At 55.9% G+C, this 12,961-nt stretch overlaps 2 protein-coding genes across 2 annotated transcripts; one reads left to right on the top strand and one right to left on the bottom strand.

Annotated features, from left to right (window-relative positions):
• On the top strand, window positions 1,176–7,160 carry PPIB (peptidylprolyl isomerase B). Its single transcript, XM_005685667.3, has 5 exons — window positions 1,176–1,401; window positions 2,086–2,199; window positions 2,873–2,966; window positions 5,895–6,079; window positions 6,826–7,160. Exons 1-5 carry the CDS (start codon window positions 1,267–1,269, stop codon window positions 6,946–6,948), a joined length of 651 nt encoding a protein of 216 aa, XP_005685724.1. The 5' UTR covers window positions 1,176–1,266; the 3' UTR covers window positions 6,949–7,160.
• On the bottom strand, window positions 7,128–11,183 carry SNX22 (sorting nexin 22). Its single transcript, XM_018054333.1, has 6 exons — window positions 11,084–11,183; window positions 10,619–10,702; window positions 10,099–10,203; window positions 9,313–9,407; window positions 8,671–8,738; window positions 7,128–7,934 (listed from the first exon to the last, which is right to left on the bottom strand). The coding sequence occupies exons 1-6, from the start codon at window positions 11,156–11,158 to the stop codon at window positions 7,813–7,815; spliced, it is 549 nt and encodes a 182-aa protein (XP_017909822.1). The 5' UTR covers window positions 11,159–11,183; the 3' UTR covers window positions 7,128–7,812.

Here is a 12,961-nt window from a genome sequence, read left to right as displayed (position 1 = left end):
CCAGGGCAGAATATTGGCATGGATAGCCTTTCACCTCTCCGGGGATCTTCCCAAGCCAAGGATTGAACCCAGGTCTCCCGCATTGCAGGCAGATTCTTTTACCAGCTGAGCCACAGGGGAAGCCCGCCAATGGTCAGGGAAAATGTGAGAAGCAACTAAGCCCATGTGCCACAACTACGGAGCCTGTGCTCTAAAGCATGGGACCCTCAACTACTGAAGCCTGCACGCCCTAGAGCCCCTTTAACGCAACAAGAGAAGCTACCAGAATGAGAAGCCCACTCACCGTAAGAGTAGCTCCCGCTAACCACAACTAGAGAAAAGCCTGGGCAGCACTGGAGACCCAGCACAGTCAAAAAAAAAAAAAAAAAAAATCATCATGAAAGAAAAAACTTCATACTGAGAGCACGGTATCCATCAAGCTTGTTTTTTCCCCAAAAGTCGGGGGTGGGGGGGGGGGTCGCTGGTGGAAGAAGGCTATTTTAGCATTAGTTCCTCTTTTGGTGAAAGGCTGCTTTGAAAACTAGCTTGGTAAACAGTTTTTCTCAGTGTGCAACAGCGGGCCAGGATCCTCTGTCCATGGGATTTCCCCAGGCAAGAATACTGGAGTGGCTGCCATTCCATTCTCCAGGGGATTCTCCCGACCCAGGGATGGAGGCCAGGTCTCCTGCACTGCAGGTTCTTTACCATCTCAGCCACCTGGGAAGGTTACACGGTGAGTACCCTGAGTTTTTGAAGGTTATCACACTCAAACCCAATTCGGTGGTGAGTAGTCTTTGGCCCACACGGACAAGTGTCGTCTGGCCCCATCCACAGACTTCCTAACCTAAAGCATTGGTCACCAACTGCCAAACGACTTCCACTCCCATAAAGGCGGGGCAGGCCACTGGCTCTGTCTGCTGGGGCTTGTAGTCTCTTCAGTAGCCCAATCCCTGGGCTTTTGGAGGCGGTGCCGCCTTCCGCTGAGCTCTTCCCATTGATAGGTATCAGCGAGATGCGGAGCCAATGAGGCTGCAGTAACGTGGCAGCCACCCACGAGCCGGCGTCTCCGCCCGCCCCAGTCGGCGAGCCGGGCTCCGCCCCGCGTCGAGACCTACCATCCGGCGCCCAATTAGAGGGGGGGGAAATGGGGCCCGCCTCCCTCTCGGAGTGGTGCAGGAGCCCCGGGGCCCCCCCGGATGCCCTCGGTGGAGGCGCTGGGTCACACGTCGCCGCATCCCCACCCTCTTCCGGCCTCGGCGCCCGAGCCGCGCTAGCTTCTCCCGGTGGATGGTGCGCCTCTCGGAGCGGAACATGAAGGTCCTATTCGTCGCCGCCCTGGTTGTGGGCTCCGTCTTCTTCTTGCTGTTGCCTGGACCGTCCGCGGCCGATGAGAAGAAGAAGGGGCCCAAAGTCACTGTCAAGGTCTGGCCTCCCCTCTCCAGACCTGCCTGGCCAGGCCCGTCCTTGCCTCCAGTGTTCAGGCCTTGGCCCAGCTGGTTACATGTGTCCGGAGCTTGGGCCTGGGTGTCCTCGGCTTTGGCTCTGCCCCTCCCTAGTCTCCTTACTGTGGCCTCTTGGTACCTGGACGATCCTCACGCATTCAGACAGGAGAATGACGCGGACCCTCCCCGATCGCCCGGCCCTGACCCAGCATGCGCAGCTGGGGCCGGGCTTGCAGACTTTGCGAATACCCCTGGTGCTAGGGAAATAGGGAAAGATCGCGTCTGCCAGATTGTTAGTCCTTTCTCTTCTTAGGCCAGGTTTTAGTCACTTCCAATTCCAAAGCACAGCAGTGTAGTTTAAACCTGAGTGGTGTGCTTGGGCTCCCCTCTTTATGGTTTTTTGATGTTAATTTTTAGAATCTGGGCCCATTATTTATTTAGAGCAAAGGTTGTTACCCAGTAGTGAAAAGAGAGTGTAAACTAACATATGGAGCATTCATTAGATTTTCGTGGGGTTTTTGTCGCCACCAAAATCAGATGCAGAAATACTGCTATTAAAATATGGTTTTGTTTTCTCTACCATCTTCCGGGTAGTTTCTTGGCCCTTCATTCCCTAGGAAGATCCCTTTTAAGATGCTAAGTTTTAAATGGCCTTTTTCCTCAGGTGTACTTTGACCTGCGAATTGGAGATGAAGATATAGGCCGGGTGGTCATCGGTCTCTTTGGAAAGACTGTTCCAAAAACAGTGGATAATTTTGTGGCCTTGGCTACAGGAGAGGTAAGTGGCTGGAGGCAGGGTAGCCATACTCAAAGGCGGTGAAGTTTGGCAAGTAGGGTGACAGCAAACTGACCTGCAGAACGTGGCCCATCCATAGCAGTGGGCCTCTCAGAGCGCCAGCTGCACCCTCTGGCCCTGGGAATCCAGGAGTACCGCATCTTGCGAGAGTTTTAAAAACTAAATCCAGAATTAGAATTTTTCTTTTTTTGGAGAAAATTTTTCATCTTTGAGATCTTGATTATTCATCTTTGAGTAACTGAAGGAAACATCTAGGGAAACTAGCTTGTGGCCTCTGGACCAGAGTGAGAGGCCCAGAGCTTTCCAGACTTTAAGGAACTGAACTCCTCATTTAAGAAAGTTTGCATTCCAGCTTTCTGTTGCATCAGCAGGTAATTTTTCTTTTTTTCTGTCAGTTTCTTTGAGATTTGTCAGTTTCTTCCTGTGATTAGATTAGGAAATGAAAAGGGAAAACTAGAGGCATTATGTGAAGGGGAATTGTATAAAGGCCAAGGAGCGTGGGATCTTCGCCTTTCCTGGCCTGGACTTGGGTCACTAGTCACCCAGTAGCATGTTGAAGGATGGATCTGCGGCAGGGCTTTCTCTTCTACAGGGCCTGTCTAGTGTCTGCCTTGTGCCTCATGCCACGTTCTCACCTTCATATCCCTTTTTCTAGAAAGGATTTGGCTACAAAGACAGCAAATTCCATCGTGTGATCAAGGACTTCATGATCCAGGGTGGAGATTTCACCCGGGGAGATGGCACTGGAGGTAACCTCAAGTCCTCTGGGCATAGGGGTGTCTCAGGGCAGCCCCCAGGGCGGGAGGGCCAGGGAACCCAGTACAGAGGAGAGGGAAGAATGGGTTTCAGGCAGACGTAGGAGCATTTTGCACAGCTGGCCAACATGCTGATTTAGCCTCTGACATTCCCCACTGTACCTGCTGAGGGGAGGGAAGCAAAGCAAAACGTACCTGTAGGTGATTGTAGGTCAGGTATGCAAAACTCGTGTGCTGACCTTGGAGGCCCCAACAGGACTGAGAGAAATTGCTTTCCTTGGCAGTCTCTCACCAGAGAGCACTTGACAAGAGCTGCCGGTCTGACCCCTGCACCCTTTGCACAGTAGGACAGACGGACACCCTGGACTAAGCCACAGGTGTCACCACGCTTGGGTGTACAGCCTGTCGTTCTCTCGGACCGCAGCTGCAGCTCACCCAGCCGACCAGTGTTGACGGGGCCAGGCTCTGTGGTGGGTGCTGAGGACACAAAACAAAAACAAAGTCAGTGGGACCGCAGCTCACTTTCACTTCCAGTCCCAGAAAAGTCACAAACAGGCTGTGACACAGCTTTTAGGGCTCATGCTCTGCCCTCAAGTTGTTTACCATTTCGGTGGGAAGAACTAGGAGAAATCACTAGGAAAGTGACACAAGATGTCATAGTTGGCTGGACGAGAAGGACAAGCAGCCATGATACAAAGCACTGCATTCATGGGTGACACGCTGTTGAGTGTCGGCCACCTTCGCACTTTGTGACCGCAGGCAAGCAAGGCCTCTGAACCTCAGTTTCCTCGTCTGTAGAGTTGGGTGTCAGGAGCTGGGAGTGCTGGGGGTGGTGAGGTGAGATTTTGAGTGTGCAGCACCCTGCGAGTGGTAAGGAAAGCCAGCCATCCTCAAAGCGCTGACAAGTGGAGGACTCACTTAGGGCCAAGTGAAAGTGATAGCCACTCAGTCGTGTCTGACTCTTTGCAACCCCATGGACTGTAGCCCGCCAGGCTCCTCTGTCCATGGAATTCTTCAGTCAGGAGTACTGGAGTAGGTAACCATTCCCTTCTCCAGGGAATCTTCCTGACTCAGGAATTGTCTCCCACATTGCAGGCAGATTGTTTACTGTCTGAGCCACCAAGGAAGCCCACTTTGGGCCAAGGTGATCAAGAAATAGGCTTGCAAACATGAGGATCTGAGCTGGGTCCTGACTGGGGAGAATTTGAATGGGCAAGGAAGAGGCAGGGTTAAGGCACGCGTTCAGCTCTGCGGCAGGGGCTTGGTCGAAGGTGGGTCAGGAGGGTGGAAGTGGAGCTCCCACCAGGAGCCCAGTGTGGCAGGCCGGGGTCAGGCCCAGGCCCCAGGGCTTTGTCCTCCATAGAGTGAAGATCTGCTGAAGACTTAAATGGGAGCAAGGTCTGCTGGCAGGGGAGTTTTGAGGGATAATGCGGTGGATTCAGGACATGGGCGCAGGAGCAGCAGACTGGCAGGGGGTTGGTACAACCGCCCGTGCATCGAGCAGTGTGAGCGTGAACCCAGGGAGGATTCCTACAGGGTAAGAGCAGAGATTCGAGAACCAGCCCACCTTGGTTTGAACTCCAGCACTGCTGCTTCCCAGCGAGGGTATCTTGTGCATCTTGCCTTCATTATCTTTGAGGATGAGGGATGGGTTTTGTTTAATGTGTCAGATGCTTGCACCAGTCATCTGGCACCCTGTTCGCACTCTGAGCCTCAGCTGTGATTGCAGTGCAGGGAGGGGGCACAGGAAGAGAGGGCGGGGGAGAGGGCGGCACCGACAACGTTGCAGAGGGGGCACGTTAAGAGAACAACCGGCGCCTGGAGAGAGACGACCAAGTATGTTGAGTTTACAGCCCTCGCTATCCATTGAAGTTTGGGACTCCTTGTATCTTGGGAAAGTGATGGGAGCTAAGTGTATAGGTTTGAAGGTTTTCTGGATAGCAGCAGTAGTCAAAATCTTGCCGTTGGCTGAGTTTTACAAAGGATTCTTACATGGGAATCTTTTTTTCTTAAGGAGTTGACAATTTTCTTTTTACATTTCACAGTACACATAAAAATTGCTTATTTTTGGTCCCACTGCTCCCCTCCAGAACTATCCTCAAGAGGCTATCTGTCTGGTTGTCATGAAGGAGGAGAAAAAGGTTTCGTATGCAAATAAGTTTGAAAGGTGCTGCATAAAACAAAGTGAAAATCTCTCCTTTGCTGCTGGGTTTCTTGGGGCCTCTAGTGCACACTCTCACAGGGACAGAGGAGGGTGCAGCGTTTTCCCCGGGACCTAGCTTGGGGAGTTGAAGTTAGGCTCTCTGGAAGGTTGGGGTGGGTAGAGATGTGCTCTTGGCTCCTGTCTCACTCCCAGGCCCCAGACCCTCCACATACATAGTACACGCACTCAGAGCCACCTTCTGTTTTGGGATTCAGTTGTCCATGAGGCTCTTGACTTTCCAGAAAGCACATGGCAGCCCCTCCCCACTCGTCTCTCTTCCTGCTTGGCACTTCCTCATTATCTTCTGTGCTCTTAGGAAGAAAAGCTGGTCAGCTGTAGCAGTCCTTTTCTGGAGGGTTCTTACCCTCCCCTGCCCCCTGCATCCTGCCCAGCACCTCTTCTCCACTAAAGTCTCTGCGGCAGGCCTCTGAGGCCACATCCAAGGCCGTTGCTAATACGTGCCTTACTTGAAAGCCATCCAGCTGTCTTCTCACGGCATGTGTACTGTGCACTCAGCCTGGCCTCCTGCCCCACTTTGCCTGTCACCATGGTTTGGCTCCAGGGCCAGAGGGTGGGAAGCGGGTGCGCGTGTGCTCATCCTCCACTGGAGCCTGGCCTGACGGGGGGGACAGGTGGGGCCTCCAGAATCCTCACCCCAGAGATCTGCTTTGCTGCCCAGCACCCCCATCCTAGCTCCCTGACTTACTCTTTCTTCTCAGGTAAGAGCATCTACGGTGAACGCTTCCCCGATGAGAACTTCAAGCTTAAACACTATGGGCCCGGCTGGGTGAGCATGGCCAACGCAGGCAAAGACACCAACGGCTCCCAGTTCTTCATCACGACAGTCAAGACTGCTTGGTTAGACGGCAAGCATGTAGTGTTTGGCAAAGTTCTAGAGGGCATGGTGAGTTTGGGGTTGTGAGGCTATCCCTGGGCAACCCCCACTCCCACCCCACCGAGATCTGACAAAGACCAGGGCAGGGCATCCATGTATTTTATCCCTTTCCCAGAAGGGAACATATAGATTCAGACCAGTTTTTTAATTTGCGCAAATCTGGGGTGAATTGTGAATCAGCAGCCTACCTCTATGCCCCCAAGTTCTTTTTCTTGTTTCAACTGTGGCATGCAGGATCTTAGTTTCTTAGTGAGGGATTGAACCTGCGCCCTCTGCCCTGGGCAAGTGCATTCTTAACCACTGGACTACCAGGGAAGTCTTGCCCCCAAATTCTAAATTCCTCCAGGCCCCAGGCAGAGGCTGACCAGGAGGCCCCTTTGAGGCTTCACAGATAAAGCTCCTTCAGCCTGTCACTCAGACAGTCATGTCCTGGCTCCACCATTAGCTGTACAGGGCCAGCTGGACACGCTGTCCTGGAGAAGCCACTTGGTACCCACTCCCCATCCCCCCACTCTCTCCCCAACATACCCCTAGCCCAGCCTGGTGGTACTTCAGAGGATCAAAACTTCTGCATCCCCCTGTTGTCAAAGCTGGATTCTCTCTGACCCGGGTGGGCACCGGTCACGACGCCCCTAGGATTTTGGTGCCTCGTGGTTTGTACGCTGTTCCTCATGTGTGGGTCTCAGCCCTCCCAGCTGCACACTGGGGCGTGTGCCCCTAGCGGGGCTGGCCTGATACTCTGCCTTCCTCCCCAGGATGTAGTACGGAAGGTAGAGAGCACCAAGACAGATGGTCGGGACAAGCCTCTGAAGGACGTGACGATCGCAGACTGTGGCAAGATCGAGGTGGAGAAGCCCTTTGCCATTGCCAAAGAGTAGGGCCCCAGGGGCCTCTTCCCTCTGAGCAACTGTCTGTGTGGCCCTGTCGCCCTCCCAGGGGTGAAGATAGCCCGCCACAGGGCTCCGTGCTGCGCCGGCCCCAGGGCTGGCATCTTACGGGGCGGGCCCCTCCCCTCCCATTCCACGGGCCCAGTTTTGTAACAAACTCCTACCAACACTGACCAATTAAAAAAATGGTGTTTTTTTAGTAATCTGTGTATGCGCTGGGTTCTGGGCCCTTCAGCAACTCCTTCCAAGTCTAGCGCCAGCTGGACTGGGGCCCCTGTGGCAGTGGTGCCAGTCCCCTCCTCGGGCGCCTGCACCCTTCCCCAGGTGTTGTGCACAAAACCTCAAGGCGGAGCTTCTGCCACTTGCTTCTAAACTTCGCCAGCTGCTGAGCCTCAACCTTTGCACGCCCTCCCCTCCTCCTAGTGTAGGGGGAGGGGAGGGCATGCACCTGCACCTTTTCATGAAAGTGCTGGTCGCTCAGTGTCTGACTCTTTGCAACCGCATGGACTGTAGGCCACTCGGCTCCTCTGTCCATGGGGTCCTCTAGGCAATACTAGAGTGGGTTGCCATTCCCTTTTCTAGGGGATCTTCCCGAACCTGAGTGTCCTGCAGTGCAGTGCAGGCAGATTGGTGGGCTATGAAAGTTATAAAGGAATTCTCCTTTGATTCCCTACTCTCTCTTGTCCCTGCTCTAGCCCCTAAGTTCTAGTATTCCGCTACCTCAGATACCAGTGCAGCTGAGTTCTGAGCCCAGAGGGGTGGAGATTGGTGAGTCCTGGGTCCAGGCCAAGGGTGACCCAGCTTGAGGACTGAGGCACATGATTGTTCTGGCAGGTGGCCTAAAAGCTGCGCTGGTCAGGGCGTCGGTGGCGTTGGAGCAGGGTGACGGGCGGCCTCCGGCTGGGCTTCGGCTGTGCTGGCATTGAAGCCATAGAGGCCCTGGAGCACGCCGTGCACCACCACATTGGGCAGAGGCTCTAGGACAGAAGGAAAACAGGAGGAAGGGGTAGGGGCCGCCAGGCAAGAGAAGGTGTGGGGTGGTCTGCAGCTCCCTGAGTTGCTGCGGGGGGAACTGGACGGCACCTCCCCACATCACCGCCACCACCCCTCCCCCCACTCCCGGGAACAGGAGGAGCCCATGCCAAGGCAGCAGGTAGCAGTTGGCCACCCCAAATGAGGCCTTGGCATTTCCAGTTCACTCTGTTCACATCTATGGTAAAGCCAGGCTGGTGAGGAATGGAGAGCAGGGGGCTGAGCTCATTTCACTGTGCCTTCTCCCGAGAAGGCAATGGCACCCCACTCCAGTACTCTTGCCTGGAAAATCCCATGGACAGAGGAGCCTGGAAGGCTGCAGTCCATGGGGTCGCTACTAGTCTGACACGACTGAGCGACTTCACTTTCACGCATTGGAGAAGGAAATGGCAACCCACTCCAGTATTCTTGTCTGGAGAATCCCAGGGACGGGGGAGCCTGGTGGGCCGCCGTCTACGGGGTCACTCAGAGTCGGACACGACTGAAGCGACTTAGCAGTAGCAGCAGGTCCCTGGAGAATACAAAGACTACAGGGGCAGCAGGGAGGTGTGGCCCCAAAGGAGGGCAATAGGGAGATGCTGCCCGGGATCCTGAAAGCTGGGAGACACCAAGTTCACCCTCACTCCCACCCTGCTACCTGGGCCCTAAATGAGGATTATAAGTCAGGAGGAACCATCTCACCTGGGGATGGGATGCAAATGTAAGGATCCATGGGGAAGCTGACGACAGGCCGGTGATACAGCTGCGACCTAAGAAGAAAAGGGGTCATGAACAGTGGAGGGGGAGGCAGAGAAAAGTCTTGGGTTGGATGGAGACTAGGAACTGATGTCACCAAGGACCCGCCGGGGAAAAGTGGGCAGTGGTATCAGGAGGGACAGGCTGGAAGCAGGAGGCCCTAGCACATGGCCACGAGGGGGCAGCAGGAGCCCAGGGCAGATGGAGACGGCCTTGCCCGTTGTTGCCAGGCAGGCACTCCCCCAGGGAGCTGAAGAGAGTGGCTGTGAACTGCCTGGGGGAGCCTGAGGCAAGGGTGGAGATGCGGAAGCCCAGACTTTCACCTCCCAGGGGACTGCTGCTTCTATTTGTAACAGACTCAGTTCCGGAGGCAGCTAGGGTAACGAAGGTGCTCCAGAGAACAGCCCCTCCACTGGGTCAAGAAAATGACCAAGGAGGCCATATCTCAAACAGGAAGGACCAGGCTATAGCCTGGTAGATATGAGAAGGAAAGGGGCTTGGCCTCCTCACCTGCTGGCTGCAGAAAGCCCCCACCCCCCAGCCCTGGGGCCCCTCCCATATCAAGCCCCTGTAGGGATGGATGCTCACCCCCAGTTGCCAGCCTTGGGGTCTGTGGGCCAGTGCCGAAGACTCAGGAATTCCAGTAGTTCCTTGGGCACATCCTGGTTCAAATATAGGATGCCCTGGAGAAGAGAACAGAGGAAACCTGTAATCAGATTGAGCCGTGTAATATGCAGAGTCTGGTACAAAATGAAAACCTGGGGCCCTTCCGATAAAGAAGTTCAAGACACCCAGAGCAGAACATTAAACCAAGCTAGGGCCCTACTGAGCACTAGCCCCAGGTGACAGATTGGCCCATGAAGCCTGCCTGGCCTAATCGGGCATAACTGTGCAGGAGAGAGGGGAAGGGCCTCCACCCTTATCATGAGGGCAGCGCACAATGTCACTCTGGAGGGAAAGAGAACAAGCCTGCATCTTACTGGGATCACCTACCAGTTCAGAGGGGGATGTTTAGACCCGTTGTGCGTGAGTGCCAAGTCACTTTGGTCATGTCTGACTTTGTGACACTATAGACTGTAGCCTGCTAGGCTCCTCTGCTCATGGCATTCTCCAGGCAAGAATGCTGGGGTGAGTTGCCATTCCTTTCTCGAGGGAACCTTCCCAACCCAGAGTTCGAACCTGTATCTCCTGCGTTGCAGGTCGATTCCTTACCACTGAGCCATCAGGAGGAGCCCCTTACTGTTTAGAAAATTGAGGCTTAAAGTATCGCCAATAAATATGGGTCCCTCTCACCCCATGTCCCCACACCTCTCTGCTTGGGTCCCCACTTTGGTCCTGTGGACTGAGGGGCAATAGAGTGAGACCCACACAAACCTGGATATAGGCCTCCAAGCCCTGCCGCCGCTGCTCCAGCCCTCTGGTCCTCCAGTTGGGCAGGCGTTTCGAGGGGAAGTCCGGCACTTTGTACAGTTTCTTGATCTGCCAGGAGGGTACCACGGTGCGATGATCACAGCATCCAGGTGGAGCCCTCAAGCTCGCTTCATCCCAGCCAAGAGCCCTCCCCAGTCCTCCCCGCCGCCACCTCCCCCAAACTTCAGGCTCTATCCTGAGACACACCCGCGTGGTGAGTGGCGGTTGGGACAAGTGCGAGAGGCGCCCCCAACTGCCCCCCCTCCGCCCCCAAGAGCCAGGACGCCAGACCGGCCGCCCAGGGGCACGAAGAGCACAGGCTGGGACCTGCCCAACTTTGCACCCTTTCCGCAGCCCGCGGGGACGTCTGTGTCCAAGACCTGAGCTCTCCTGGGCCTGGGGAGGTAATGGGGGTGGCAGAGACCTCCGGGGGCCGGGCAGGAGCCGGGCCGGGGTGTGTGGTCGGTGGTGGGCGCAGCCTTACCCGCTTGTGGAGCGCGTGGAACTCGCTGTAGCGCCTCTGCACGACGTGTCTGCGCCCGCGGCACAGTACCTCCACTCGGAACACCTGGCGGACGCCGGCGGGCAGCCGGGTGAGCATAAGACCCGGCGCGAGGGCGCAGCCGGACCCGCTCCCGGCGACGCCCCCAGCCCACCCTCCGCCCGCAGAAGCACAAAGCGGCCTGGGAGCGCCGCTGCTCTCCGGACCCTCCCACGCTCCCACACACTTGGGGACTCTGCCCGATGCAGTCAGTCCCTCAAGAGCCGGGACCGCCGTCGGCAGGGCTAGCAAACCCCAGCGGCCCAGAAACCCTCGACAGGGTGTCCCCCGACCTCCTGGGCCGCCGCGCTCGGGCGCCGGAGCCCGGAGTGCGGGGTCCCCACTGCATTCGGCGCGTGGAAATTCGGTGGGTCCCCGCGCCCCTTCCCATCCACTGCCCGTGCTCACCATGTGGCCTTTCTCGGGGCTCTGCCGGGTGCCCTCGGCCTCGGGCCCCACCGACGGGATGTGAACTTCCAGCATCAGCGCGCCGCTCGCAGCAGAACTCTCGGAAAGCGGACCCTAGACCCCTGCGGGCCGGCCCCGCCTCCTCGAGCCTGCAGGCCCCGCCCCGGGCGTTCCCGCGCTCCGCCGGGTCCTGCAAGGGGCCGATTAGGCTGGACCCCCGGCGGCGGGAAGCGGGCGCGGCCCTTTGAGCCTAGCGGGGCGGCAGTGCGTGGGGACCTTTCAGCAGAGAGGCATCTGTTTGTCAACGTGTCCGCATTCATCGAGTGCCCAGTGATTGCCAGGATTGCGGGCTAGCTCAGTTTCACCTGCTCTTGTTTGAACGCCTACTAAGGATTGTAAGCACCTGTGGATGCTGGGCAAGCAGGGAGGCTGGGCCCAAACCAACCACGGGCCTCCCTTGCATTCCTCACACTCTTCCCCGGGACCAGGTTGCACTTCCATCTCCTTCCTTCCACCTCGATGCACGCTGGCTTTGATTTCCCCTCTCCCCCAGCATTCACAGGCCCCACTATTCATTAGGTTTCCAAATCCATTCCTCCGTTTCAATCATCTTTCAGCCCCACCTGCATCAGATTGGGGAGAGGCAGTGCAGGGACAAAGGCTCTGCTTTAGAAGTCAGACAGCATGGGTTTCCCCAACTGTGTATCTCTGTGCCCATTTGCAAAACTGGGATAATATGCCTCCCTCAGGAGAGTGTAGGAATGTTGAGTGACGATCCCTGCTAAGCCTTCAGCAGAGTAGATTTCGAGAAAATGGCAGTTTGTGAGCTCATCCTGGAGATATAGGTGGGTGGTGTTGGTATACAGGACAATGGATGGGGAAGAGGGCTGTGGAAGGTGGCACTACACTGCTCTTGCCCATTCTCCTGGCAGAATCTTTTTGGGTCTGTGGCAGGATTTAATCCAGAACTCTCTCACCGGTGCTAGTAGGGGCTTCTGCTCCCAGCTCTCAGCACTCCTCCCCGCCCCCATAAGGGAGCTGTCCCATTCAGCACAAGCCTTCATTCCACTGACTTCTCCCCAGAGAGTCTTGGGGGCAGTGGAGGAAGGGAGAGTCCCCTGCCTCCGAGAACTCATACTTAGCAGAAGGCTTCATGGTGGGAAGGTGCAGCAGGCAGAGTACCTGTCTTTGCAGTTGAGGTGGGGGGACCATGGAGTCACTTCCTCCCGCCTTAGTGCAGAGGTGCTGCAGTGCTGGAGCAGAAACCCCCTACTCCCATTCCCAGCTCTGCCCCCAGAGAGGCTGAGAGGAGGACCCTATATGGGGACAAGCAGGTCTCATCAATACCATGTCCTACACCATTTCCTCCCAAATTCCGTCTCACAAGGGTGCCAGAATCAGGAAGCTGAAACTTCCTGGAAGGGAAATGACCCAACATGAGGAGAAGTGCTGGGATTTCATTTCCTCCCTTGCTCTCCAGGGCCCTTCCAGTCAGGGACCCTGCACTTCTAGTCCTCTCCAGGGATGCTCAGACCTCTAAACATCTTGGTCACCCATCCCAAGGAAGGTCTGCCCTCTATTCCTACCACCCAGGTTGCTGCCACATCTACATCTTCTAATGGACCTCGCCTTTCTTTCTCGCTGCTCTCCTTCATGCAAAGTCCACTCTACCTAGCAGCACCGACTATCAAGGTTTCTGCCTAACACTGTCCAAAGGCTTTGCATTGTGCTTAAAACAAAACCTCCTTTTTCCCCCAACCCCGCTCTCCACAGCTTTAAATGACCTGGCCCAGCCTCCGTATCTCATTTTCTCTCCTCCCCTCTGGCATGGGGCTCCAGCCTCAATGACCTTCTTCCAGTTGTCAAACCTAACAAGCT

This window comes from Capra hircus, chromosome 10 (assembly GCF_001704415.2).
Source record: "Capra hircus breed San Clemente chromosome 10, ASM170441v1, whole genome shotgun sequence".
NCBI classification, from domain to species: domain Eukaryota; kingdom Metazoa; phylum Chordata; class Mammalia; order Artiodactyla; family Bovidae; genus Capra; species Capra hircus.
Note: the sequence above shows the minus strand (reverse complement) of the source record. Positions and strands in the feature narration are given on the sequence as shown.